Source organism: Carassius carassius, chromosome 25 (assembly GCF_963082965.1).
Source record: "Carassius carassius chromosome 25, fCarCar2.1, whole genome shotgun sequence".
Taxonomy (NCBI): Eukaryota; Metazoa; Chordata; class Actinopteri; order Cypriniformes; family Cyprinidae; genus Carassius; species Carassius carassius.
The window spans coordinates 31,712,320-31,740,220 of NC_081779.1; the positions used below are offsets into that span (position 1 = coordinate 31,712,320).

At 41.2% G+C, this 27,901-nt stretch overlaps 1 protein-coding gene and 1 non-coding gene across 2 annotated transcripts; one reads left to right on the forward strand and one right to left on the reverse strand.

The window, feature by feature from the left end:
- The first annotated feature begins 243 nt into the window (after positions 1 to 243).
- Positions 244 to 26,800, forward strand: LOC132104569 (E3 ubiquitin-protein ligase TRIM7-like). The gene is made up of 10 exons (XM_059510134.1): positions 244 to 432; positions 4,076 to 4,709; positions 7,861 to 7,956; positions 8,274 to 8,507; positions 15,155 to 15,320; positions 18,965 to 19,036; positions 19,134 to 19,154; positions 25,638 to 25,664; positions 25,833 to 26,008; positions 26,089 to 26,800. Exons 2-10 carry the CDS (start codon positions 4,095 to 4,097, stop codon positions 26,446 to 26,448), a joined length of 1,767 nt encoding a protein of 588 aa, XP_059366117.1. The 5' UTR covers positions 244 to 432; positions 4,076 to 4,094; the 3' UTR covers positions 26,449 to 26,800.
- LOC132105175 (5S ribosomal RNA) lies at positions 18,537 to 18,655 on the reverse strand. The gene has a single exon (XR_009423881.1). It is a non-coding gene; the product is annotated as a 5S ribosomal RNA (ribosomal RNA).
- Positions 26,801 to 27,901: the final 1,101 nt, after the last annotated feature.

Genomic DNA, 27,901 nt, shown 5'->3' on the forward strand with positions numbered 1-27,901 from the left:
TGGTTATCTTACTCTCTCTCTCTCTCAATACTAGTTAAGTAGTGTTCAGATCAGATTGTCTGAGCCTTCGGGTGATATTGGGCGTGTTGATTACAGGTTCTCCTGCTCAGAAACCATCTGAATCTGGAAGTCACCCTTCTGTAATCTGATGCATTATTCAGAGGTTTTCTGTGATTGTCACTGACACCTCTACCTAGGTTTACTTTCTCTGACACACTTCTGTTCCTCTCACATATTTTCACGGTGTCTAACTGGCACCAGTCGAGCCTGTCAGACTAGTTTTGGGAGCCGTGGCCAATCCCTGAGTGTGTCAAAGGAAAACATGCTCAACTGGACATGACACCATGAAGACTGAAACCTGCACTGACAAGATAAAGGATTGAGTGCACACCGATCGAGGAAGAGGCAGACTTCAGCTGAGACGAGCCAGAGGTAAGTCAGCTAATGTTGTGTGAAGATTGTCTCTGTGCTGCTGGGCATCTGTCAGATTAATCAAGACTGCTGTTATTTACTAGAGTCTGTAACCATGATATCAAACATCATTATCACAGTTCCCTTTCACTGTTAAAGTATCCGAGGATTAAGCATCTTTCAGTAGTATTCAGGCTCAAGTGTTTATTTATCACGTACAGTAAAGACTGAAGAGATCCATCATCTACAGCACTGTTCTCTTATAGAGACGCTGACTGTCCTTACAGATAAACAGAGCCATGCATCAACAATCAAAGAAAACACCTGCTGAGTGACTGTATACTAAATAACATATTTCATGCTCTAACAAACTGGGCCATTGAGGATAACATGGTTCTTATAAATGACATTAGATCAGGGCCCATTTTATAGCAACAACAACAACATGACAGTATATTAATACTTCTTTAAAAATTATTATTTGAAGTAACAAAACCATGGCTAATTTGCAGTTATGAAAACAAGAACGATGATTTTGTGTGTGTGTGTGAGTTTTTCTTGTTAAAACCATGGGTAATTTTCGTAAGGGAACATGGAAAGTCAGAGAGAATATTAGATGCGTTGGTGAAATTATTTCCGACATTAAAACCTTAACGTCAACAGACAATATATATATATATATACACGGGCCTTGTTTTTACCTAAATGATTTACAAAATGTAAAATGTGTGCATTATAGTTGACACCTACATGAACAGTTTTACTGACTGTATAAGTCGATCTCCTCAAATGCTATCGATGTTAGGACAGTGTATACCAATATCACATGTAACTTTAGAGACGTCCCTAAATTTGCGACTATCAAACGTCCAGCGTCAAGCCAACTATCTGCCTGTTTTTTCTTTACTTTCTTTCGTTTTCTTTTCTCTTTGTCGGGTTGCTGATGTCTTTAAACCGGGCCTAGATGTCCATCCATCAGTTGTGAGCATTCAGGCGCATTCCTGAGGTTCGAGCGGTTGCGAGCGTGGCTGGGGGAATGGTGCGGGGGTTTAGTTTCTGCCCCTGGAGCTCTGCCTGTAGGGAGTAGTGGTACTGCATTAGATGCAGTTTATGCGCTGCATGTATTTAGCAAACTCAAGCAGACATTGTTAAACCTGATTAACAGCATTTTACACAATCTTTGTGCACACAACCTTTGTTTGAGATATGTCTGCACATAATTGTGCGTTCATAACCAGGCACTCCCAGTGAAAAGTCCAGCTTACACGGTCCCTGCAGGTCCAGGCTGGTTTACGCTGGTTAGTGCTGGTTTACGCTGGTTAGTGCTGGTTTACGCTGGTTAGTGCTGTTTAGTGCTGGTTTACGCTGGTTAGTGCTGGTTTAGTGCTGGTTTACGCTGGTTAGTGCTGGTTTACGCTGGTTAGTGCTGGTTTAGTGCTGGTTTACGCTGGTTAGTGCTGGTTTAGTGCTGGTTTACGCTGGTTAGTGCTGGTTTAGTACTGTTTAGTGCTGGTTTAGTGCTGGTTTACGCTGGTTAGTGCTGGTTTAGTGCTGGTTTACACTGGTTAGTGCTGGTTTACGCTGGTTAGTGCTGGTTTAGTGCTGGTTTACGCTGGTTAGTGCTGGTTTAGTGCTGGTTTACGCTGGTTTAGTGCTGGTTTATGCTGGTTAAGTGCTGGTTTAGTGCTGTTTAGTGCTGGTTTAGTGTTGGTTTACGCTGGTTAGTGCTGGTTTAGTGCTGGTTTACGCTGGTTAGTGCTGGTTTATGCTGGTTAGTGCTGGTTTAGTGCTGGTTTACGCTGGTTAGTGCTGGTTTAGTGCTGGTTTACGCTGGTTAGTGCTGGTTTACGCTGGTTAGTGCTGGTTTAGTGCTGGTTTACGCTGGTTAGTGCTGGTTTAGTGCTGGTTTACGCTGGTTTAGTGCTGGTTTATGCTGGTTAGTGCTGGTTTAGTGCTGGTTTAGTGCTGTTTAGTGCTGGTTTAGTGTTGGTTTACGCTGGTTAGTGCTGGTTTAGTGCTGGTTTACGCTGGTTAGTGCTGGTTTATGCTGGTTAGTGCTGGTTTAGTGCTGGTTTACGCTGGTTAGTGCTGGTTTAGTGCTGGTTTACGCTGGTTAGTGCTGGTTTATGCTGGTTAGTGCTGGTTTACGCTGGTTAGTGCTGGTTTACGCTGGTTAGTGCTGGTTTAGTGCTGGTTTACGCTGGTTTAGTGCTGGTTTATGCTGGTTAGTGCTGGTTTAGTGCTGGTTTACGCTGGTTAGTGCTGGTTTAGTGCTGGTTTACGCTGGTTAGTGCTGGTTTATGCTGGTTAGTGCTGGTTTAGTGCTGGTTTACGCTGGTTAGTGCTGGTTTAGTGCTGGTTTACGCTGGTTAGTGCTGGTTTAGTGCTGGTTTACGCTGGTTAGTGCTGGTTTATGCTGGTTAGTGCTGGTTTAGTGCTGGTTTACGCTGGTTTAGTGCTGGTTTACGCTGGTTAGTGCTGGTTTAGTGCTGGTGTTTGGTCATGATTGGCAGTGGGATATGTTTGCCTGCAGTGCTCATGACATCATTCAAGCAGCCATATAGAGTTCCACCACAGGACAGCGATACCAGATGAACGATTTCAAACATCTTTGTTTATAAAGTGATTGTTACTACAGATGTCTGTAATGTTTAACATCAATTTGCACACAAAGCAATCTATGGACAGAGTTCAAATGCGTATGCCTACTGCACACTGCTGATCGACACAGAACTGAACCCCCAACTGCTCCCCGAGCACCGCAGCATAAACACGTGTGTGTGTGTGTGTGTGTGTGTGTGTGTTCACTGCTCTGGGTGTGTGTGTGTGTGTGTACTCACTGCTCTGGGTGTGTGTGTGTGTGTGTACTCACTGCTCTGGGTGTGTGTGTGTGTGTATTCACTGCTCCGGGTGTGTGTTCACGTTGTGTGTGTGTGTTCACTGCTCCGGGTGTGTGTTCATTGTGTGTGTGTGTGTGTGTTTTTGTGTGTTCACTGCCCCGGGTGTGTGTTCACTGCTCCGGGTGTGTGTTCACGGTGTGTGTGTGTGTGTGTGTGTACACGGTGTGTGTGTGTGTGTGTTCACTGCTACGGGTGTGTGTTCATTGTGTGTGTGTGTGTGTGTGTGTGTGCACTGCTCTGGGTGTGTGTTCACGGTGTGTGTGTGTGTGTGTGTGTGTACACGGTGTGTGTGTGTGTTCACTGCTACGGGTGTGTGTTCATTGTGTGTGTGTGTGTGTGTGTGCACTGCTCTGGGTGTGTGTTCACGGTGTGTGTGTTCACGGTGTGTGTGTGTGTGTGTGTGTGTGTGTGTGTGTGCACTTCGGATGGGTTAAATGCAGAGCACAAATTCTGAGTATGGGTCACCATACTTGGCCGAATGTCACTTTCACTTTTTCACTTTCACCATATTCATGTTTAGGAAGTTTGTGCTGTAGGACTGTAAGAGAGACTCATGCAAAAACGCTGAAAAGATGGCCAATGTTTACTTATTGAAATTATATATTTTTTTTTATGTTTTTACATCCAGCATTTTAATGTCAACTAGAGTTAGATTATTTAAATCAACAAAAATGTATTGAAAACTGTGTCTCCCAGTTGACAACAACTACCCCAGAGTCATAGGTGGTTCATTTTTCAATACTTGGATATGTTATGTTTTCTAGGCTGTCATAGAAGCACAAGATGGCCCAGCTGGACACGGATCTTTTCACTGAGCAGGAGCTGACCTGCTCCATCTGTCTGGACCTCTTCAGCAGGCCCGTTTCCACGCCATGCGGACACAACTTCTGCCAGGGCTGCATCGGTGGCTACTGGGCCTCCAGCTCAGTCTGCACCTGCCCACTGTGCAAACGAGTGTTTGAAGAACGTCCTAACCTGAGCATAAACCGTGTGTTTGCACATATCGCCCAGAAATATAAAGAGATGCACTATGATGGGCCTCCTCAACCAAAGCCAAGGCAAAAAGCAGTCATTACTGGAGCTTCACTAGCTGATGCAGAGCAGATTTTATGTGACATCTGCAGTGGCAAGAAAATGAAAGCTGTCAGCTCCTGTCTGACGTGCACTGCATCATACTGTGAGAATCACATACTGCCACATCAGCAGACGCCATTCTATGCTTCCCATCAACTGCTGGATCCCCGTGAGGCCCTGCGAGGCCGTACCTGTCAGGAGCACCACCGGCTGCTGGAGGTCTACTGTCGTACAGATCAGAAGTGTATCTGTGCCATCTGTGTGCTGGAGGAACACCGCACACACACCACAGTCTCAGTGCAGACAGAACGCGCTAGCAAACAGGTAACAGTTTCTCTTTTTAGTCTGGAAATGCTAATGTGAAAATATGTTTTCACTGCAGCTCAAAACTGACAATGGAAAGAGACAAGAAGGGATAGATCATCCAAAAATGATAATTCTGTCATTGTTTACACACCCTGAAGTTGATCCAAACCTGTATGAGTTTCTTTCTTCTGTTGAACAGAGTAATATAAAATTTTCTTTTTAAATGTGAATATATATATATATATATATATATATATATATATATATATATATATATATATATATATATATATACACACACGGAGCAGAGGTCTAAAAGTACTAAAAACACCTATTGTTTTTCTTAGAGTTTTTTTTTTATCATTGTATATGTTGTTGTTCATCTTAATAGAGCTTGCTTTGTTTCTTTTTCTCTACCTTTATTTATATAGCAGCTTTATCTTCCAGTGTCCAGCAGATGTCATCATCCAGTTCAACTCTCTTCCAATAGTGTCTGTGCATTAAAAAATGAAATATGGAGGACTATAATGCGATAAGTGCTTGCTCAAGTACTGAGGTGCTAAACCATTCAGGGCTTTAAAAGGAATAAGCAAGATTTTAAAATCTATACAATGTTTGATAGGGAGCCAGTGCAGTGTTGACAGGACCGGGCTAATATGGTCATACTTCCTGGTTCTAGTAAGAACTCTTGCTGCTGCATTTTGAACTAGCTGTAGTTTGTTTACTACAGCGTGCAGAACAACCACCCAATAAAGCATTACAATAATATAACCTTGAGATGTTTCTTGTATGTTTCGCCAGGCCGCAAAGACTTATAAAGCTGAGTATCATCAGCATTACAGTGAAAGCTAACACCATCTTTCTTGATGATATCTCCCAAGAGTAACATGTGTGAAACGCAACAGTCCTAGTACTGAGCCTTGAGGTACTCCATACTGCACTTGTGATCAATATGATACCTCTTCATTCACTACTATGAATTGATGATGGTCAAGATTTGAACCATGCCAATGCAATTCCACTAATGCCAACATAATTTTGTAGTCTACTCAAAAGAATGTTGCCGTAGCAAAGCATTACTGTTATTATCTCATATTCTTCCTCTGGACAAAACTTTGGCACCTTACTCATTACACACCACTGAGCTATGATTCTTTATAAGCAATCAAGTGTACAGTATTTGGGGGGAAGAAAAGTGAAAAATTTTCATAGACACTGACAATGGATTGGGGAGAGTAACCAACCACACAGCCTGAAGGCCTTTTCACACTGAACGCAAAAATAAAATCGAAGGCTTGGAGGAAAGCCCTGCCCACACTCCTGCGACCATGGTTTCTGGGAATTATATGGAGGAACTAATGGACATTTTTAAAATGGACTTAATAGACTGGTTTGGAGAGTTAATTCCCAATTCTCCTGCATCTCTGCTGGCTCCGTCCAGCCGTGAATCTCCTGTGTCTCCGCTGGCTCCGTCCAGCCCTGAGTCTCCTGTTTCTCTGCTGGTTGAGTCCAGCCCTGAATCTCCTGCGTCTCCGCTGGCTCCGTCCAGCCCTGAATCTCCTGCGTCTCCGCTGGTTCAGTCCAGCCCTGAATCTCCTGTGTCTCCGCTGGCTCCGTCCAGCCCTGAATCTCCTGCGTCTCCGCTGGCTCCGTCCAGCCCTGAATCTCCTGTGTCTCCGCTGGCTCCGTCCAGCCCTGAATCTCCTGTGTCTCCGCTGGCTCCGTCCAGCCCTGAATCTCCTGTGTCTCCGCTGGTTCCGTCCAGCCCTGAATCTCCTGCGTCTCCGCTGGTTCCGTCCAGCCCTGAATCTCCTGTGTCTCCGCTGGCTCCGTCCAGCCCTGAATCTCCTGTGTCTCTGCTGGCTCCGTCCAGCCCTGAATCTCCTGTGTCTCTGCTGGCTCCGTCCAGCCCTGAATCTCCTGCGTCTCCGCTGGCTCCGTCCAGCCCTGAATCTCCTGTGTCTCCGCTGGCTCCTTCCAGCCCTGAATCTCCTGTGTCTCCGCTGGCTCCGTCCAGCCCTGAATCTCCTGTGTCTCCGCTGGCTCCGTCCAGCCCTGAATCTCCTGTGTCTCCGCTGGCTCCGTCCAGCCCTGAATCTCCTGTGTCTCCGCTGGCTCCGTCCAGCCCTGAATCTCCTGCGTCTCCGCTGGCTCCGTCCAGCCCTGAATCTCCTGCGTCTCCGCTGGCTCCGTCCAGCCCTGAATCTCCTGCGTCTCCGCTGGCTCCGTCCAGCCCTGAATCTCCTGCGTCTCCGCTGGCTCCGTCCAGCCCTGAATCTCCTGTGTCTCTGCTGGTTCCGTCCAGCCCTGAATCTCCTGTGTCTCCGCTGGCTCCGTCCAGCCCTGAATCTCCTGTGTCTCCGCTGGTTCCGTCCAGCCCTGAATCTCCTGTGTCTCCGCTGGCTCCGTCCAGCCCTGAATCTCCTGTGTCTCCGCTGGCTCCGTCCAGCTCTGAATCTCCTGTGTCTCCGCTGGTTCCGTCCAGCCCTGAATTTCCTGCATCTCTGCTGGTTCTGCCCAGCTCAAGTCCTCCTGTGTTCCCTCCCAGCTTCCTCTTAAACCAACCAGTTCCTCAGCTCCATCTCCGCTGGTGCCACTCAGCCCTTTAGCTCACCCTCAGTCAGTGCCATCTGGGCGCTCTGATCCACCCTGTCTCCGCTTCCAGCCTTCGAGTCCTGGACTCCACCTCAATCAGCCTTGGATCCTAGCTCCCTCGTCTTCACCGTGGCCCATCATCCAACAGCTCCACCAGGCTCCCTTGTCCCTCCGGCTATGGCTTGGTCAGTCATCGACCATCTGCCACCTCGGGACTCCACTCCTCTGGCTTCACCTCATCACTCTGTCCCTCTGGCTCTGTCAGGCTCCTCCTTCCCTCAAGCTTTGCCTCCATCCTCGGTCTCTCCGGCTCCATCACGGTCTTCCGGAGCCCCACCACTGCCTCGTTTGCTCCACTCTGGCCCCAGACTGTGACTCCTAACAACAATATAGAAAAATTACCCAGCCATATCACGGAACCCATTGAGGCCTTTCAGGGCCACAGCTCTATTTCAGCAGCTGAACATCATAGAGACATAGGATGATATTTAGACGATATTTAGTCATTCACAAAAGACTGAAGGAAAGAGAGATTGAAGATATAAGAAACTTAATTTTTTTTCTCACTTCATAGAGACTCCTGGGAAAAACAGAGCTGGACCTTCAAACATGTGTTGACAAAAGAAATGCCCAACTAACTGAGCTGAAGAGCAAACTACATGCCTTGCAGGTATTTTAAAACTATAGCCAAGCTTTAGTCATTGAAGTTTGCAGCATACAGATGAATGAAACTGGTATAATTTTCTTTAAAGTGTGAAACGCTATAGATAGCTTTGAAATTTACTGTGGAAAAACTGTAAGAAGGCATTTTACAATACATTTTTTTACAGTGATGTTAAATCACTTGTCTCCACATATTTAAAAAAAAAACTTTGCTAAAATCGTTCTGCTGGTAAACATCTATACCGAAAATATTTTTAACTGTCCATTTGAATGGTGCTCACTATGTTTGCAGTGTAGTTTTGTCATGTACAATGTTTTTCATAGAGCTACGCTCAAGCTGAGGTGTCCGAGGTGGAGCAGCTCCTGTCTGACGTCACACACTCGGTAGATCGCATCCGCACTGAGCTGGTGGGTGGGATTGAGGACAAGAGAGAGGCTGTGATTGGACAAGGACAAAGCATGGTCACCCAGCTTGAGACAAAGTTAGCACAGTTGCAAGAGCGCAGAGGTCGACTGGAGGCACAGGCTATTTCAAATGACCATATTGGCTTCCTTCAGGTACAAAGATACAGGATTACAACAAACACCTGAAAATCTTTTTAACTACATCTACTGCTTCATACTTTCATTGCAACCAATTCTCACTCCCAAGGCATCAAACACTGAATTATGGTCAAGTGCTTTGCATGTCATTATTAAGACAATAGGTGTCACTACATCTACAAACTATGCTTGTTTTATGCATCTCTTATCATTATAATTTTTCTGGGTTAAATGTCTCCACAAATGTGTTTATTTGTAGAATCAAACTGATTACAGATTTTATTTATTTATTTATTTATTTGCATAAGTCTGTAAATGTAAAAATTTTCTATTTATACTAACCCCTAACCTAATGTGACAATTAAATAAACCCTATCCTAAACCCACCTGTAGTTTAAGTCTAATCTGCTAAAAATGCAAGCACAGTAATATACTGCAAAAACAGACAAATATATATACAGAAATGACGCATGGTGCATTTCAAGTCTCCTGATGCCATACAATATCCTTATGTGAGAAACTTAAAATGAAATTTAAGGTTTTAACAGCTGAAAGTGTTCATGCATTAGCAGTCACATCTCATTCAAAAGATAATTATTTTATTATGATGCAATTGGACACGAGTCAATGGTATTTTAGAGTAAAAGCTGACATAATGCTTGTTTAGGTGTGATTTTTGAATATCTGGATGTCTGAGCATCACAACCAATGGAGATATTATAATTTTTGGGTCTTTTCCCTTAAACAGTGGCGTTCCTAGTTCCTTATACACATATAAACAAAACTGTATTACTTAACAGTAATGGCATTACTACTAAGTTGAACTGTAGGATATTTTATGTAAAACAAAATGAGATTCTTAACTGAGATTCAAATCTTTTGATTAATACTTTGCATGTCTAACAGTGATTGAAGTGGAAATAAGAAGTTCCAGTACAAAAAAAAAAAGAATAGCTAAAAAATAAAATAAAATAAATACATAAACACATAAGTAAATAAATAACATTTTTAAATTCCCAATGAATGTAAATAATGCAGCAAGAAAGAAAGAAAGTAAATAGGTTAGAGCATTTTTAATATAAATAAGCACCAATTAAGCTGTGATACCAAACAGGACCACAGGGAGATGCCAAAAGACCACTAAACCTGCTGCCTTAACCTGACTGTACATGTGACTATATGAATCCATTCAGAATAACTAAACCACTGGCCTGCGCATAATCTAAAACACCTTCAGCCACCATTCATTATAAAACACTCCTGCTTTTAAGCCATCTGGACATGAGTCACTATTCTCGCTGCCATGTCTTATAAAATCGTCCATGTTTTCTCTCTATTAGTGCAGTTTTGAACTTATTATGTATTACTAATGCATTCCCTTTCTGGATCTTTTAACTTTCCAGAAGTTTGCCAGTTTCAAATGACCTCCTGGGTAGTGTGCTTTATAGTGTCCTTTCTAATCACCCAGACACTGATGCTTTCACTCAGTACCGTCAGCATTTCAGAAGTGCCTGTATGCTAAAGACTAAAATATTGAAGTGCCAGTACTGTGTACCAGTGCATATGGACCACTTCAAGCACTGATGTCTACCATCATTTCTGATGACATACTCCTTAGTAAGGACACTGTGCCATACACTACTTCTACATTACATACTACTCTTAATATATACTAGGCTACAAAGTGTTGGAAAGCAAGTAAAACATAAGTAAATAAATAAATTAATTAATAAATAAATAATAATAATAACAAAGCCTCTTTAACTGTTGTGCAATTATTTAGTTGATGGCATTTTAATTTCTAGGAAAAGCAAGAATTTAGACTGAAACTCATAAGTACTTTCTTTAATTAATATCCACTGGAAGCAACTTGCAGTTTAACCTAAGTGCAGATTATTAAGAACTAGTGCTGTCAATCGATTAAAAACTTTAACTAGATTAATCACACATTTTTTATGTGATTAATCGCCAGAGGTGGGTAGTAACGAGTTACATTTACTTCGTTACATTTACTTGAGTAATTTTTTGGGGTAACGAATACTTTTCGGGGTATATTTAAAGATGGGTACTTTATACTCTTACTTGAGTAAATTTTTGGGGAAAATCTGTACTTTTACTTCGTTACTGTGGGCGACGCTCCTCTCGTTACTTTATCTTAATGCAATAAATGTTATAAATGCTTCAGTTTATTCCAAACGCGCCGTCTACTTTTCTCTGGGCAATGAGCGATGCCCATTCGTGAATGATTCATTCTTTTGAGTCAATTCTGTTCAAAGGCTTGATCAAACCAATTGGCAAACGAGTGAATTGGTTCATGAATCAGTTTGAATGAGTCGTTCAGTTCCCTGCCGCACGCGCTGAGCATCTGAAGTGGTTCACTCTGAGTTGTAACGTTTAACATCAGCAGCGTTGAAAACGTGGCTGGAACTGCACTGAATTGAAATCTGCAAAGGCTATTATTTGCTAGCGATGGAGATCCTTATTAGATGAACACCGCGTGTGCTGTCTACTGTTTAACAGGTAATAACTTGGGCTACATTCGATTACAGTACACGATACCACTGTGACATTAGTTTGTTGTACGTGTGAGGCTTATAACAGAGGGGAGTCAAGTTGAATGCAGCTTCCAAAAGACAAAAAATAGCCGATTAAGATTTTATTAATTTTAATAGAATCACACCGGTGCGAGTACGTTCAGCAAGTCATATCATCAGCTGCTAAATTCAGATCTGTGATCGCTTGCTGGCGCTGAGCCAGAGATAGATGTGTTTATACAGCGCTGCGCATTATAACCAATCACACATGATTCTTTTGAGCTTATTAATGCATTGGCCAATCAGAGGCGTTCAGATGAGTCATCGCTAAAATACCGGTGCTTCCTTCACTCGCTCGCTGACTGAATACCTCTTTCTGGCGAATTCTCTCGCAGGAACAACAAAGTGCAGATGTGTGTACGAATCTTTAATTAAGATATTGATTTCACAGTGTTAACAGTTTCAGTGATTTTAATGGGAGTTTCTGAGAGTGATTGAACTCTAGACTGTCAGTGAAAATGATCTTTAATAATGTAAATGTTATTTGCTCTCTTTCTGAACAATGAAAGATTAGTAGCAATATTTATATCACATTAACTTTCAATGTTAAATTCACATTTAATATAAAGTCAGTCGTATTAAAAATATGTTATGGCATGACACCTATATCTGTTACTTAAGTAAACAGACAGGGTTTTATAATAAATTACATAAATTGGAGTAAAGGCTGATGAAATATATACATTTATAAATGCACACATTACCTACATTTTATCTATATATCTAAATAAAAATAGGCTCAGTATATATGACCAAAAGTAACTAGTAACTAACTACTTGAGTAGATTTTTTATCCGATACTCTTTTACTCTTACTCAAGTAACTATTCAAGACTAGTACTTTTACTTTTACTTGAGTAAATATTTCTAGAAGTACTTTTACTTTTACTTGAGTACAGTTTTTGGGTACTCTACCCACCTCTGTTAATCGCAATAAAAAAAGAAATGTTTTTTGTACGTTAATAATATATTTTTTAATGTAATAATTTCACAGTTAATCAAATTAATGTAGAAACAACATAAAGACGGTATATTTTAAATACTTGTTTAAATGGCATCTTTTTATGAATGAAGGCCAGTATTACTGATATTAATACAGCTACTGATTTTTTTTTTTTTTACATTTATTATTAGGCTTCAAAAATATAACAGTTTTTAATTTAAGTAAACTTAAAACAATGCTAACATAAACCCATAATAAATGTCATGTTTACTCCTGCCCTTCCTGTCTTAACAGTTAGGAAATATACAGAAATTTAATAAAGTTATCAAAGTTATATGCAGTCTGCACTACAGAAACTATAAATTAAATAGTTAATCCTTATTAAAGCTACAAAAGTTATTAAGTCAAGAGCAGCGAGTCATTTTCTCTGTTCCCTTTGTTCTTTAACTTTACTGACAGGAAGCTTTATTGGCTGCTGTCCCTTTAAGAGCAGACAGACACGCGGATCTCACCGTTTATATACTGTCTATGGATCTCGCCTCATTCTCTCACAACTCTTTTTGTTCATTTTAGACTTTATATAAATCATTTAAGATTGCTCTTATGAGGATAATCGACAAAACTGAAATTTTAATAAACTAAATTTTAATAAAATGAAAACTAAAAGACTTTCAAATCACATGAGCCAATATTTTATTCACAATAGAACATAGATAACATAGCAAATGTTTAAACTGAGAAAGTTTACAATTTTATGCACAAAATGAGCTCATTTCAATTTTGATTTCTGCTACAGGTCTCAAAATAGTTGGCACGGGGCATGTTTACCATGGTGTAGCATCTCCTTTTCTTTTCAAAACAGTTTGAAGACGTCTGGGCATTGAGGCTATGAGTTGCTGGAGTTTTGCTGTTGGAATTTGGTCCCATTCTTGCCTTATATAGATTTCCAGCTGCTGAAGAGTTCGTGGTCGTCTTTGACGTATTTTTCGTTTAATGATGCGCCAAATGTTCTCTATAGGTGAAAGATCTGGACTGCAGGCAGGCCAGGTTAGCACCCGGACTCTTCTACGACGAAGCCATGCTGTTGTTATAGCTGCAGTATGTGGTTTTGCATTGTCCTGCTGAAATAAACAAGGCCTTCCCTGAAATAGACGTTGTTTGGAGGGAAGCATATGTTGCTCTAAAACCTTTATATACCTTTTAGCATTCACAGAGCCTTCCAAAACATGCAAGCTGCCCATACCGTATGCACTTATGCACCCCCATACCATCAGAGATGCTGGCTTTTGAACTGAACGCTGATAACATGCTGGAAGGTCTCCCTCCTCTTTAGCCCGGAGGACACGGCGTCCGTGATTTCCAACAAGAATGTCAAATTTGGACTCGTCTGACCATAAAACACTATTCCACTTTGAAATAGTCCATTTTAAATGAGCCTTGGCCCACAGGACACGACGGCGCTTCTGGACCATGTTCACATATGGCTTTCTTTTTGCATGATAGAGCTTTAGTTGGCATCTGCTGATGGCACGGCGGATTGTGTTTACCGACAGTGGTTTCTGAAAGTATTCCTGGGCCCATTTAGTAATGTCATTGACACAATCATGCCGATGAGTGATGCAGTGTCGTCTGAGAGCCCGAAGACCACGGGCATCCAATAAAGGTCTCCGGCCTTGTCCCTTACGCACAGAGATTTCTCCAGTTTCTCTGAATCTTTTGATGATGTTATGCACTGTAGATGATGAGATTTGCAAAGCGTTGAGGAACATTGTTTTTAAAGTTTTCCACAATTTTTTTACGCAGTCTTTCACAGATTGGAGAGCCTCTGCCCATCTTTACTTCTGAGAGACTCTGCTTCTCTAAGACAAAGCTTTTATAGCTAATCATGTTACAGACCTGATATCAATTAACTTAATTAATCACTAGATGTTCTCCCAGCTGAATCTTTTCAAAACTGCTTGCTTTTTTAGCCATTTGTTGCCCCCGTGCCAACTTTTTTGAGACCTGTAGCAGGCATTACATTTTAAATGAGCTAATTAAGTGGATAAAAGTGTAAAATTTCTCAGTTTAAACATTTGCTACGTTATCTATGTTCTATTGTGAATAAAATATTGGCTCACGTGATTTGAAATTTCTTTAGTTTTCATTTTATTTTATTTTTTATTTTATTTCTGGAATTCGGGTTGTAGTTCAAGCGCTTAAGAGAACTGGATTCTGGCGCCCTGTCTATGCATTGTGTGTGTGTGTGTGTGTATGTGTCACATAAGGGCATTCACAGACAGCGCATTCTCTTTTGTCTTGCCGCGCTTGAAATGTTTAAAAGCATTTAAATGAATAAGAGCGTGATCATATAATGTAAAGCTAGCCAATGGATGGCAGAAAATACGGATGCTGCGTTAATTGCGTTAAATATTTTGACACGTTAAACCAGACAAAAATTAATCGCATGCGTTAACAGCACTATTAAGAACACATCAAAACAAAGAAAAAGTACAATGACTTTAATGAGTTTATTTCCCCCTAACTAGTAGACTAGACTATTTTTTAGGGGGAAATAAACTCACCACAAAGGGTTACAAAGCTCAACAAGAGACAAGAAAACAATTATGTCACTAGAAATGATTTAAGACAGGACACAAACTGACATGGCCAAAACCACAGTTGGCTTCACAAAATTATCACACTACACTAAAGCACTTTTTATTTAACTTGACCATTTTTAATTGTATGTGGTGCAACTATTCTCAGAATAAATAAGACGGAAAGGTGGACGAATGAGAGGCAAGTGGGACACCAAAGATCTTTATCTGTCTCTGGCAGAGAGAGCGTGTTAAATAAGTGTCATCACTGTCAATTTTAATAATGGTGTATCTAAATTGCCCCTGTCACCCTACACACAAATGTTATACCTGTCCCCTGAGTGACAAAAACTAGATTTGTACATAGAAAGATCTGCAGAAAGCATGAGTATGAGGGGCAGAATCCCTAATGAAGCAGAAACTCAGTCTCATTACTACACTCAGTTTTTTCAGTATACCTCAGCATAAGGCATACACACATTGTTTTATCTGTCATGTACCATTCCACTAAATTCTTTTGAATCTGATAATCTTTTTACGATGACAGAGTTTTGAGGAAGCCAACAGTCCCTTGCAGGACTCAGATATGGATATGCATGAGGTGGATGAGCTGACCCTAATCTTCTCACTTGGGGATGTCAAAGCAGCTTTAGGAGAGATCCGGGAAAGACTGGATGACATACGCTTTGGGGAAGTGCATTACCGACACTCTGGTGAGAAACTGCAATGTGATAAATGATGTAACACAGAATTAGTTGCATTACATTGCATATAGTATTAAGGAACGGAATGACAAACACTGTGGAATACTGTTCTGTCATTAATAAATAACTACACAGGAACAAATGAGTAACACAATATTAAAAACACACTACGGTTAACTAACAAGAAACTCTGATTAACAGAATAGTAAATAATAGCACTCAGTTGAATGCAGTAGTCCCTATTAGCTATTTTTTATGCCACCCAGAGAACTGATAAGAAACTATATACAGTTTCATAATTAATGTTAAACTAATCAAAAACTAATGCAAGATAAATTAAGATTATAACTACTACTGTAATTAACATTTAACCTCTTACATAATCAATAGGTAATTATGGTTTTAGGATTTAGGTAAGCTGTAACTAATTTGACTCAAGTGTTACCAAATCCATTAGAAAGAATTACTTATCCAGAACCTTACAAAATCCTTAAAAACAGATTCAAAATAAACAATGACTTAAGTCATTTTGAATACTGTTACAAATAATTAGTAATTCCTTCTGAAAGATTTGATAGTATGCTTGAGTAATTCATACCATGATCTACATTTTAAAATTATGCATTTTGCATTTTCACATTATTTCTATTATAGCTTCTTAGTAATTCTATGAGAGGCATTAAAGAATAGTAGTCATTGATTAGCTAATAGTGAACTTCTGCATTGCTATTACTTACCTATGCTTTAATCAGAGTTCTCTTTCAGCCAGTCACGTCACTTCAAGAGACCAACCTACTTCAAGTGCTAACTAAACTAGTCAACGGACATTGATGACTGCATCCATCACAGCTTGAGAATAAAAAGGGAACCAGTGCAACCCATACCAGCTTTTCACTTTGGAGCAAAGTGATAACATCATTCTGCTCCTACCAGTATCTTTGTAGTGACAATGAGTTCAGCGCGTTCTAAGGAGCTTTTTGTGTAGGCGGACGGACCTTCAGCAGTGGTCCTTCCTGTGTCGAGTGGGTTGCGCACTTCAGTTCACAAGCTACGCTCCCAGGAGAATGGAGACTCCATCCCTAGTTGATCCAGCTGATTTGGATATATTTTGGAGCCGCTCAGGTAGATCTGTTTGCCTCTCCAGAAACCTCTTACTGCCAGCTGAACTACGGATGCACTGGCACACAGCTGGCTGCAGGGCCTGTGTAATAATGCATTTCCCCCTGTGAACCTCCCCGCACAGACACTGTGCAAGGTCAGGGAGGACGTGGAGCAGGTGCTACTTGTGATGCCGTATTGGCCCACTCATACCTGGTTCCCATAACTAATGCTCCTTGAGACAGCCCCTCCCTTGCAGATTCCTCTGAAGATGGATCTACTGATCTACTGAGGGTTGGAGCGAAGGCTGTCTCCCTCCACTCTTAAAGTCTATGTCACTGCGATTGCTGCCAACCATGACCCCATGGAAGGGAAGTTGGTGGGGAAGCATGACCTGGTCATCAGGTTCCTCAGGGAGATGGGAAGGTTAAATCCTCCCCGGCCCCCTCCATACCCTCTTGGGACCTGTCTCTGGTGCTCAATACACTACAGCAGGGCCCATTTGAGCCTTTGTAGCTGACCTGAAGTTTCTATCAATGAAAACTCTGCTCCTGTTTGCACTGGCTTCCATCAAGAGGGTAGGGAACCTGCATGGGTTTTTGGTCAACAATTCGTGCCTAGAGTTTGGGTTGGCTGACTCCCAGGTAATCAGGGGCATGTCTAGTGGCAGATCCTGGCATGTACAGCTGCTTAGGGCCGATGTAATGTGCGAGAGATAATCCATTCCAGAAATAATCACTGAGGGTACTTCTGAAATTAGTGAGGGTGCTCTAATCTTAATGCACATTTTCATATAATTTGTCCTGTCTATAGCTATATGTTTATCACTATATCAATGACTACTTCTTTTGAGCTCAGGTGGTGAGCCTGCAAGTGCTGCCCCCGGAGGAGGCAGATCCTACCCTAGCTTTGTCCCATCCAAGCCTTGAGATATTACGTAGACTTTACACAAAGCCTTAAGATCTCAAGCCAGCTCTTTGTCTATTATGGGGGCTGGCAGAAGGGGAAGGCCGTCTCTAAGCAGAGGATGGCCCACTGGACTGTGGATGCCTCACCCTGGCTTATCAGGCACAGGGTGTGCCCTGCCCGCTCAGGTTGCGAGCTCACTCTACTAGAAGTGTTGCATCCTCCTGGGCGCTGGCCCGTGGCACCTCGCTGACAGATATTTGTAGAGCTGCAGGCTGAGCTATCGACAACACATTCGCTAGATTCTATAGCCTTTGTGTGGAGCCGGTATACTCCTGTTCTCACTTCAAACGGGTGTTCCTGTGGCTCAGTGGTAAAGCATTGTGTTAGGAGTGCAAAAAGTCATGGGTTAAATTCCCAGGGAACACACATACTGATAAAGGAAAAGAAAATGCACTGTAAGCTGCTTTGGATAAAAACGTCTGCAAAATACATAAATGTAAATAGGTAGAAGTGCTGAGAGGCCCTGGTTTAGTGTTGGCTTGCTAAAATTGCTCCAGAGTGTCCATACTGTAGACCCTGTTGAGCTCCTCCATCCCCTTGGCAGCCAGACACAGCTTAACGTCCAGTGCCAGACCCTCACTTGCTGAATCTTTGGGTTCCATATATAGAAGCCTAAGTGGATCCCATATGTGTAAAGTCCAAGGTATAGCCTCAGAGGGTTACAATAATCTCTATCTCCATATGCCCCTAAATGGTTGTTCTTATGTCTAATTGCTTCCGAAACCTCCGATATGACTAGTAGTGAAAGTGACTGAAAGTGAAAGTGAACATCTTGGTTACGTATGTAACCCTCATTCCTTAAAGGAGGGAATGGACCAACAGGGTCCCTTCTCGGCTCCTTAGCAAAAACCTGGTGTGCGTTGCACCGGCTGTCTTTTAATGCTTACATTGTTATCAGCGGCAGCTGGATGGAATGAAAGTAAAAGTCGTCATGACATTTGCCAAGTATGGTAATCCATACTCGGAATTAGTGTTCTGCATTTAACACATCCAAGTGCAAACACACAGCAGTGAAAAGTGAACACACAGTGAACACACACCCGGAGCAGTGGGCAGCTATATATCCAGCGCCCGGGGAGCAATTGGGGGGTTCAGTGCCTTGCTCAAGGGCACTTCAGCCATGGGTATTGAGGGTAGAAGAGGCCACAGCTGCTCCAAAGCTTACAGTACCTGGTATTCTCTGGCGGTCTCCCATTCAAGTACTAACCAGGCCCAAACCTGCTTAGCTTCCGAGATCAGACGAGATCGGGCATAGCCAGGTTGGTATGGCCGCAACCATCATCACATTATCGCATGCCAGTGTCCATTGGCTCATTTAATTTACACTCTAAGTTGATTTGTCTCTTGAGGCGAGATCCAAATTTGACGGTCACGACGTGACATCTCCGTTCCCTCATTCAGGATTAGACGGTTACATACGTAACCAAGACGTTTCTTGTAGTCCATTGTAGTTAATATTGCATAGTTATTCATTAATGACAGAAGAGTATTTCAAAGTGTTTCCACAGAATGCATGTGTGACAGAAAGTCACTTATGAAGAGAAGCTAATAAGAGTGTCTTTGTATGTGTGTGATTTCTATGGCAGTGCCATCATTAGCAGAGAGTGAGAGTATGATGAGTGTTCGATCAGTGAGGAGGAAGGAGTGGTCATTAAAAGGTAAAGAAAAACATCTGAATCCACATTGACATCTTTACCTCTTTTAGTAGAAACATTAATGATCTTTCTCCAAAATCTTTCATTTTATGTTTTACAGATCTACGGATATTAAAAACAGGTATGTATGTTTTTTAATGCATCAATGCATTTTTTTCAGTGTCTTTCTTTTAAAAAAATTTGTTAGATGTTGGATTTTGAGGATTTCAAATATCCTGATGATGCAGTTAACAGAAAATATTAAGCGTTATGTATTAGACACGTCATGCATCAACTGTCACAGCTTTACTTTACTGGTAACTAAGATCAAGTGAAATATCCTTTACTTATATAGCTCTTTTAAAAATACAGATTGTCAAAACAGCTTGACAGTGTTAAATAGGAATAGATTCAATAATGCATACAATTAAATTCTGCTGTAAAGCAGCTCTTAAAAAAGGGAGTCAATTTTACAGGTAAAGTCGGTTCATATTTGATTCAATGACATCAACATCCAGCTCAGTTCACTTCTCGTCAAATAGTATCTGTGCAATCAAGTCAATAATATTGCCAAATAATAAGCTTCCCCAACTAAGCAAGCCAAAGGTGACAGCGGCAAGGAACCGAAACTCCATCGGTGACAGAATGGAGAAAAAAACCTTGGGAGAAACCAGGCTCAGTTGGGGGCCAGTTCAATTCCAGGCTGCAGCAAAGTCAGATTGTGCAGAAGAATCATCTGTTTCCTGTGGTCTTGTCCTGGTGCTCCTCTGAGACAAGGTCTTTACAGGGGATCTGTATCTTGGGCTCTAGTTGTCCTGGTCTCCGCGGTCTTTCAGGGATGTAGAGGTCCTTTCTAGGTGCTGATCCACCATCTGGTCTGGATACGTACTGGATCCGGGTGACTGCAGTGACCCTCTGATCTGGACACAGACTGGATCTGGTGGCTACGGTGACCTAAGAGAGAAACAGACTAATATTAGCGTAGATGCCATTCTTCTGATGATGTAGCAAGTACATAGAGTGTTATGGGAAGTGTTCTCGGTTCCGGTTTACCTAATTAATGCAGTCTAAAAATCCTTTAACGGATTTTGATATTAAAAGCATATTAGTATGTTATGTGTAAGCCAGGTTAAAGAAATGGGTCTTTAATCTAGATTTAAACTGCAAGAGTGTGTCTGCCTCCCGAACAATGTTAGGTAGGTTATTCCAGAGTTTAGGCACCAAATAGGAAAAGGATCTGCCGCCCGCAGTTGATTTTGATATTCTAGGTATTATCAAATTGAGAACGCATTTTGAGAACGTAGCAGACGTACAGGATTATAATGTAACAAGAGCTCATTCAAATACTGAGGTGCTAAACCATTCAGGGCTTTATAAGTGATAAGCAATATTTTAAAATCTATACAATGTTTGATAGGGAGCCAGTGCAGTGTTGACAGGACCCGGCTAGTATGGTCATACTTCCCATACTTCCTAGTATGGTCAAAATTGCTGCTGCATTTTGAACATCCACCCAATAAAGCATTACAATAATCGAACCTTGAGGTCATAAATGCATGGATTAACATTTCTGCATTTGACATTGAGAGCATAGGCCGTGATTTTGCTACAAGCCACCTGACTCAGGCAATGGAGCCTAACATTAACAGGATAATAGACAACCTTGGACATGCTAGACATGCCGGGGAACAAAATTTCGGGGAGTACAGACAGATGACCAACCTTAGCTCACCACTAAAATAAGTGTACATGTAGCCAGGCAATGTCCTCATTAGAGACCCCCTTGGTACAATGCAGACAAAAAGAACATGGCTTTAGTGGAGTAAGCTTTTACCCACATAGAGCAGAGCTGCCCTCAAGACTCATGAGTGAGTGCAACAGCTTCAGCAGTCCAACGCCTTTGCTTGGAGACAGCCATACCAAAGCAAATGAAGAGTTTGCTCTTCACATTTATATAAATATCAGTCACGAAACTCTAGATAGGTCCTTGCTGCAATCTGCTAGCTATCACATCATAACTACATGGCACACGCTGATTGGTCTCTGTTGCATCTGCAGCCAATCATCAAAAAGTTGATTTTGTCACAGTGTCTGGGTTGTGTTCCCGGAGTTTCCACTAGATGTCTCCCTTTCCCACGGTGTCTGTCACTTTATGAACTTCTGTTCCCTTATTTGGTCACCTTCCTCCTTGTTTGGGTTAATTGATTATTTCCCACCTGTCTCCAGTTCCCTCTTTACCTTCTGTGTATTTATACCCGGTCTGTCTTAGTATGTGTCACGGAGTCCTTGTCTAATGTCTTGTCATTCCGTAGTCTTGATCCTGCCTTGTGTTTTGTCCGTTCTTGTTTATTTGGATTCTCTGGTTTTGACCCTGCCTGGACTGTTTACCCTTTTGGATTACCCTTTAAATAAATGACTTCATGGACGGAGTCCTTCTGTCACGATCGGCGTTACAGGAAACACAGGAGAGGGAACCAATTGCAGGTAAGTCATTTTTTAAAGGGTAATCCAAAAGGGTAAACAGTCCAGGCAGGGTCAAAACCAGAGAATCCAAATAAACAAGAACGGACAAAACACAAGGCAGGATCAAGACTACGGAATGACAAGACATTAGACAAGGACTCCGTGACACATACTAAGACAGACCGGGTATAAATACAGTAATGAGTGAACTGGAGACAGGTGGGGAATAATCAATTAACCCAAACAAGGAGGAAGGTGACCAAATAAGGGAACAGAAGTTCATAAAGTGACAGACACCGTGGGAAAGGGAGACATCTAGTGGAAACCCCGGGAACACAACCCAGACACTGTGACAGATTTATTTCACTAATTCCATTAAAAAAGTAAAACTTGTATATAATATTAATTCATTACACACAGACTGATATATTCCAAATGTTTATTTCTTTTAATTTTGATGATTATAACTGACTAAGGAAAATCCCAAATTCAGTATCTCAGAAAATTTGAATATTGTGAAAAGGTTCAATATTGAAGACACCTGGTGCCACACTCTAATCAGCTAATTAACTCAAAACACATGCAAAGCCTTTAAATGGTCTCTCAGTCTAGTTCTGTAGGCTACACAATTATGAGGAAGACTGCTGACTTGACACAAAAACGACGACCATTGACCAGTCCAAAAGACGACCATTGACACCTTGCACAAGGAGGGCAAGACACAAAAGGTCATTGTAAAAGAGGCTGGCTGTTCACAGAGATCTGTGTCCAAGCACATTAATAGAGAGGTGAAGGGAAGGAAAAGATGTGGTAGAAAAAGGCGTACAAGCAATAGGGATAACCGCACCCTGGAGAGGATTGTGAAACAAAACCCATTCAAAAATGTGGGGGAGATTCACAAATAGTGGACTGCAGCTGGAGTCAATACTTCAAGAACCACTACACACAGATGTATGCAAGACATGGGTTTCAGCTGTCGCACTCCTTGTGTCAAGACACTCTTGAACAACAGACAGCGTCAGAAGCGTCTCGCTTCAAAAAGGACTGGACTGCTGCTGAGTGGACCACAGTTATGTTCTTCTGATGAAAGTAAATTTAACATTTCCTTAGGAAATCAGGGTCCCAGAGTCTGGAGGAAGAGAGGAGAGGCACACAATCCTCGTTGCTTGAGGTCCAGTGTAAAGTATCCACAGTCAGTGATGGTTTAGGGTGCCATGTCATCTGCTGGTGTTGGTCCACTGTGTTTTCTGAGGTCCAAGGTCAACACAGTCGTATACCAGGAAGTTTTAGAGCACTTCATGCTTCCTGCTGCTGGCCAACTTTATGGAGATGCAGATTTCATTTTCCAACAGGACCTGGCACCTGCACACAGTGTCAAAGTTACCAGTACCTGGTTTAAGGACCATGGTATCCCTGTTCTTAATTGGCCAGCAAACTCGCCTGACCTTAACCCCATAGAAAATCTATGGGCTATTGTGAAGAGGAAGATGTGATATGCCAGACCGAACAATGCAGAAGAGCTGAAGGCCACTATCAGAGTAACCTGGGCTCTCATAACACCTGAGCAGTGCCACAGACTGATCGACTCCATGCCACGCCGCATTGCTGCAGTCATTCAGACAAAAGGAGCAACAACTAAGTATTGAGTGCTGTACATGCTCATACTTTACAGTTGGCCAAGATTTCTAAAAATCCTTTCTTTGTATTGGTCTTAAGTTATATTTTAATTTTCTGAGATACTGAATTTGGGATTTTCTTTAATTGTCAGTTATAATCATCAAAATTAAAAGAAATAAACATTTGAAATATATCAGTCTGTGTGTTAGGGATGTGCACGGATAGTCGAACATTCGAATATTCGTTCTGCTCTAATTATTCGATAAATAAAAATGATATTCGAATTTCGCAAAAAAAAAAAAAAAAAAAAAAGTTCACAATAAAAATTAATTGGGTCACTTTCTGTGATTCTCCACGGCATATTTGAAGGTGTATGCAAGCAAAAAATAATTAATGAATGATTAAGGGGCCATTCACATATGGCGCCTAATAAGGCGTGGAAAAGGCTATGCGCGCCGCTTCCTCCTTCTTTCCAAAGCGCTCGGGCAGAAGCGCTCCTGAGGCGACGCGTTCTCTCCATGAAGACTCGGAAATTTCAGCAAAGGATAAATGGATTTGCAGCACAAAAAAAAATCGCTTTCAGTAGCTCTGCTACTAAATTTATTTCAAAATGCCAATCCATATACCGCTATGATCAGCTGTTCCTTCATCTTGGCTGAGCTTTCAACGTTGTTACAGGAAAGGATGAAGCTGAATGTTTAGTTCTTGTCACATGACCTGCGGTGCGCTTGCGGCATTATGAAAGTTGAGATGTTTTTAACTCGATGCTGTTCGGACGCGCCTGGAAAAAACGGGACCACGTCGCACCGCGTGCGCATCGCGACCGCGTCGCTTCCATTATGAGCGCGCATACCGCGCGCCTACATTGGAAATAACGAACTTGAGCGCGCAAACGACGCGATATGTGAATGCCCCCTAAAAGAACTGCGGTCTTCTACAGTACTTCAAATATGCCGTGGGGAATCACAGAAAGTGACCGAATTCAAGAACATTGTTGCGGCGTCTCTCAAGCAACGAATAAACACTGCTAACTTGGAGAATGCAGTGAAAACTCCTCTTCTCGCGTCTGCCCTAGACCCTCGACACAAACATCTCAGGTTTCTCGATGAAAACATGAGAGAAGTAAGAAAAAAAACCTTTTTTGAACATTATCAGAACATTTCCCTTGATGTGAGTGGTGCGGATGCAGCCGCCGTCACCAACGATGAAGAGGATGCAATGCCCACTCGTCTGAAAAGGCTGAGCCAGTTCTCCAGCGATGATTACAGAGAGTTCAGCCGAGACGAGTGGGAACATTTCCTGCTGGAGCCATGTATTCCACCAGATGAGGATCCCATTCAGTGGTGAAACGAAAACACGAAGCGCTTCACAAAACGTATTCGCTTAGCATACCGTTATTTGTGAGTCCTGCCAACGTCTGTGCCGTCAGAGCGTGTTTTCTCCGCGGCTGGCCTTATTGTTAACAGACTAAGGAGCCGACTTTCCCCCGATCATGTTTACATGCCCGTATTTCTTAACAAGAACATTTGAAAGAATAGAAAAAAAGAAAAAAAGATTTGCTGACAGTTTAAAAGTTAAGTGTAAGCTACATTCTGTACAATAGCCTAATTGCTGCAGGCTGCTTTACGTTTTTTCTTTGTTCACTTTTTTTTTTTTTGCTTTTAATCTGTACTTTTGTTTGTTTGCACGCATTGTTAAAGGTTTTCAGCTACAAATCACGATGTGTAATGTTCAAGCTTATTGTAAGCTTGTTCAAAATGACGAAAACAAATGTTGCTGAAAAATAACGTCTGACTCATTAAACTTAATTTAAATAAACGAATATTCGAATATTCGTTTTTTGTGAGCTCAAATATTCGAATGTGATATTTGTGGAAAATGCCCATCCCTACTGTGTGTAATGAATTAATATATTATACAAGTTTCACTTTTTGAATGGAATTAGTGAAATAAATCAACTTTTTGATGATATTCTAATTATATGACCAGCACCTGTATAACATTTGAATAGTTTGTTTCTGTGTTTGCCGTGAGCTAGTCTTGCAGCATGCTGTCATATGTCCTCTAGAATTCAGCATCTAAGATAAGTCCATTATTCCAAATCACAAAACATGTTGCATGTTACGTGGTCTTTATTTTTATTTTTTTTCTGTTTCTAAATGAAGCAACCATACATAGTTTAAATCATGTTTGATATTTAATAAGTTGTACATACGGTGCATGGAGTGACTCATTTGTCAAATTATTTACACATGCTTTAGAATGCCTAGAATGACAGCATGTTCTTGGATGCACAACTCATTGAACATATGCTGAACTTAAATTATTTAAAAAATATTTTCATTTGGGTCAAGTAACTGACTAGCAAAAATGAGAAGTCGTGCAACCCCTAGTGTAAAGTTGGTGTATAGTTTGGACTGCCTCTTTTTGCTATAATGCTGAATTTGAACTTAGATACAGCAGCTGATGATGTTTTATTACCTTCTGGCATCCAATCTGTGATTTAGATTGGCCCTTTAATATAGAATCTTTTCTTTTCTTTTAGGCCACAAAAAGGTTAAAAGCTATCATGGTAAGTATTCTTGACTCCTGTACAATTTTTCCTTCATAGCCTAATTTTCTAAAATATACTGTACATTATGTGCATGTTAAGCAAAGTCACACCTTGATTGTTCAAATGAAACTTCTGAAGCTTAATTTGTGAAATTGAAGAGCTGCTGAAATATCCATTTAATTTCAGAGGAGGTAACACTGAATCCAACTTCAGCGTACCCATTTCTCATCCTCTCAGAGGACCGCAAACAGATGAAACGCGGCGAGAAGCTGCAGTTTTACAGGAACAACTCGCTTCGGTTTGATGTTTGGTCCTGTGTGCTCGCCAAAGACGGCTATGAATCTGGAAGACACTACTGGGAGGTTAAATGCTTTAGACACTAATGCACACAAAACTCTAAGTTATATTTTTAGCGCTAAATTTCTAAACGTCACACTTTCAGGTAAATGTTGGTGAAAATAAGGACTGGAAGCTGGGATTGGTGCGAGAGTCGGCTCAGAGGAAAGGTCTGTTTGACATGACCCCTGCCATTGGCTACTACGCGCTGTGGTGGAGCGGTAAACATTTACACGCTCTGACCGCGCCGCCCCTAGCTAAGGTTAAGGTCACGGGTCACTTGAGGCGTATCGGCATCTATCTGGACTGTGAGGAGGGTCAACTGGTCTTCTACAATGCCAAGACAGGATCAGAGGTGTATACATTTACTGTAACATGCTCAGAGAAACTGTTCCCACTGTTCGGCACCGGCGATAAAGATGTGCCGTTGATGCTGATGTCTCCATTTGTCAGTGTCCCAGAATGAGAATGTGTGTATTTTGAATGACAAAAGCAAGTAAGAAGAAAGGCTGATCGTCTTTGTAAAAAGTAAGGCACAAAATGAGTTCAGGACAATGGAAAGAGAGATTAATAATGTAGGAAACTCAGACATTGTGAAATAAAGTAAAAATTTCACAATGGCCATAGCTGATCAACTTATTTGTTATGCCAGGCGCTGAAATTAAACTGTTCAAAGTTGGGAAGCACTAAGACATCTTTGAAACAAATTGATGCTTATGTCAATAATTTTGCATTTAATCTATCAAAAATACAATTAATCTGTAAATTATTAGTCTTGGCAAAAAACATTTTCTTGCCAGGGCTATTTCTTGACATAGACAGACTAGGGGGTTTTCTAGAGTGCCATCAGCTGGACGGGACCCCGATGAGCCCCGATGAGCCCCTCAACGCCCCGTTAACAACCTTAACACAGTGACACGGCATTATATAAATAAATCTAATTAAAACAATTACAAAAACAAATGTGTAAGAAACACATTTACAAACGTTTCATTCACATCAGTCATATGATTACCCCATATGAAATATTTTTATAATCATATCATTATCTTATTTAAATGTATCAGTCGACATTTCAACTGTATTATACCCCATCAATGAATTCTAAAAAAAGATTCAAATACTTTGGGAATGTCTTTAAAGCTATTGTTTTGTTTATAGAATTACTTGTCAATGATGCACACAATAATGCACATGTGCATATGATCAGCAAGAATCTGAGCCAGTACTGACGCCTGCTGGCACATTTGTCTAACTGTAATGTGTGTTACTAAATGTATTTAAACAGTATTTTCCCAAAAATGGTTAAGGTTGTTTTCCCATTGTTTAATAGGTCCTGAATATATAGTGTATGTGCCTATTAGTGCGGTGTATAATTTGGTTATTATTATTATAATTATTATTTTTAATTGCTGATTTGTTTTGCTTTCCTCAATAAGAGGCAAGAAGTTTGCCACTCCTAATTCTAATGAGTAATTTGTAGGTAAAACTGATGCTGAACTCTTTCTAAATTATATTTTTGTATCAATTCTGAAAAATAAATATATGAGATGGTTATCCACAAAGAGGTGATGTAAATGTGTGATGCCAGCTATGTTCCATGTTTCATGAATAAGTGGAGAATGTATAAATCATGAGTCTTAATTGCATCAGTTATGTATGGTAAGTCAGATAATGGGATCTTCCACATTCTGCCTGTTCTGAATCTAACCATGGGTTATGTAAATGATGGCCGTTCATCCATGGTTAGAGATACCCTAACTGTGCAGCTAAAAGACCCTAATCCAGCCATGTCCTTGTTTCTGTGTAGTGTGTTGATACTAATTCTGGGTGTATTTCATGTGTATTTCTTAGAAGGCTGAATAGGAATCATTGTAAATAGATGTATTTTTTGGTAACGTCACGGTCACTTTTATTGT

Coding starts and splice junctions, on each gene's coding strand:
- LOC132104569 (XM_059510134.1), top strand. CDS start 4,095: ATGGCCCAGCTGGACACGGATCTTTTCACTGAGCAGGAGCTGACCTGC. Junction 7,957..8,273: donor GCAAACTACATGCCTTGCAG/GTATTTTAAAAC, acceptor TGTTTTTCATAG/AGCTACGCTCAAGCTGAGGT. Junction 26,009..26,088: donor CTGGAAGACACTACTGGGAG/GTTAAATGCTTT, acceptor TCACACTTTCAG/GTAAATGTTGGTGAAAATAA.